General features: G+C 57.5%; 1 protein-coding gene across 1 annotated transcript in view; it reads right to left on the reverse strand.

Moving 5' to 3' along the window:
* LOC107119780 (zinc finger protein 883-like) overlaps window positions 1–756 on the reverse strand; it is a 6,862-nt gene extending 6,106 nt beyond the window's left edge. The window contains exon 1 of the mRNA XM_015422374.1: window positions 30–756. Coding sequence (XP_015277860.1) covers window positions 30–689 — 660 coding nt within the window. The 5' untranslated portion in view covers window positions 690–756. The remainder of the gene's footprint in view (window positions 1–29) is intronic.
* Window positions 757–1,131: the final 375 nt, after the last annotated feature.

Genomic DNA, 1,131 nt, shown 5'->3' on the forward strand with positions numbered 1-1,131 from the left:
AGCAGGAATCCCTCTGCCAGGGCCACTGCCTGAGCGCACGTTTCGGGCCCGCGTTCTCGGACTCGGTTCTGGATTTCCTTGGGCAGGATCGTCAAGAACTGTTCCAGGATCAGCATCTCCAGGATCTGCTCTTTGGTGCGGGTCTCCGGCTCCAACCAGCGATGGCATAGTTCCCGCAACCGGCTACACACCTCGCGGGGTCCCTCGGCTTCCTGGTAGCGGAACTGGCGGAAGCGTTGGCGCTGCGTCTCGGCACCCGCGGCATCCCCCCGGGGGGCAGCGGCCTTCATCTTCCCATAATCTCCCCTGTCTCTGGCCTCCAGGCTGGTAAGGAAGTGCTGGCCTTCTCCGCTGAGGCTTGGCACGAGTCTGGCCATGCCTTCTCCTCGGGACCACTGGCAGGCATCCGCCACCCTCTCGAACGTGGACAGGTCATCCCACGGGGGCAGATCCGGCAACTGAGAACTCGTCCAGCCCGAATGAGAAGACTGAACTGTCTTCAGGATTTCCTGCCACTGGGCCTCTCCGTGTGACGGCATTCCCTCCTGTCTCTCCAGCCTACCCTGCTGAGGGGTGGCCCACCTCAGAAATTCACCGATGGCTCCAGCTTGAATGGCCCGCGGAGATTTTCCCGCTCCTGTCACCAAACCTTGCCCCAGTTCAGGGCGTGCTGGATTTGGCTCCTCCATTGGCTTCTCTCTGGGTTGCTTACAAAGGCAGCTGGAACGGCAGAGCGCGCATTCTTACTTCTCTTGGACGGCCACCATTTTGCCTCCTTGGATTTGGCATCGTCCCTGTTCAAGTCCACATCTCCCATCCATAACTGGGGGACGATACCCTCAGTGGATCTAGTGCAGGTCTGGTCTTATCAACGATGCTGTCCGGAAGACATCCAGGTCTCAAAGCCCTAGAAGTAACACAGGGTGGCAAAATTCCCATCTAAAGAGCGCTGTCAATTCCTGAAGTGAAAGATGAAGGGGAAAATTACATCTCGACACAGTAAGCTAAACTCTGACTTTCAGTCTATGGTGCCCCCAGCATGACACTGACAGAGTTGCTGTGATGTCACAGTTGGGGTGGGTGGGATGAATAGTGATGTGGAGAAAGGGCTGACCAATGAATGCTGAGCCA

Source organism: Gekko japonicus, unplaced genomic scaffold (assembly GCF_001447785.1).
Source record: "Gekko japonicus isolate JY-2015 unplaced genomic scaffold, Gekko_japonicus_V1.1 scaffold971, whole genome shotgun sequence".
NCBI classification, from domain to species: domain Eukaryota; kingdom Metazoa; phylum Chordata; class Lepidosauria; order Squamata; family Gekkonidae; genus Gekko; species Gekko japonicus.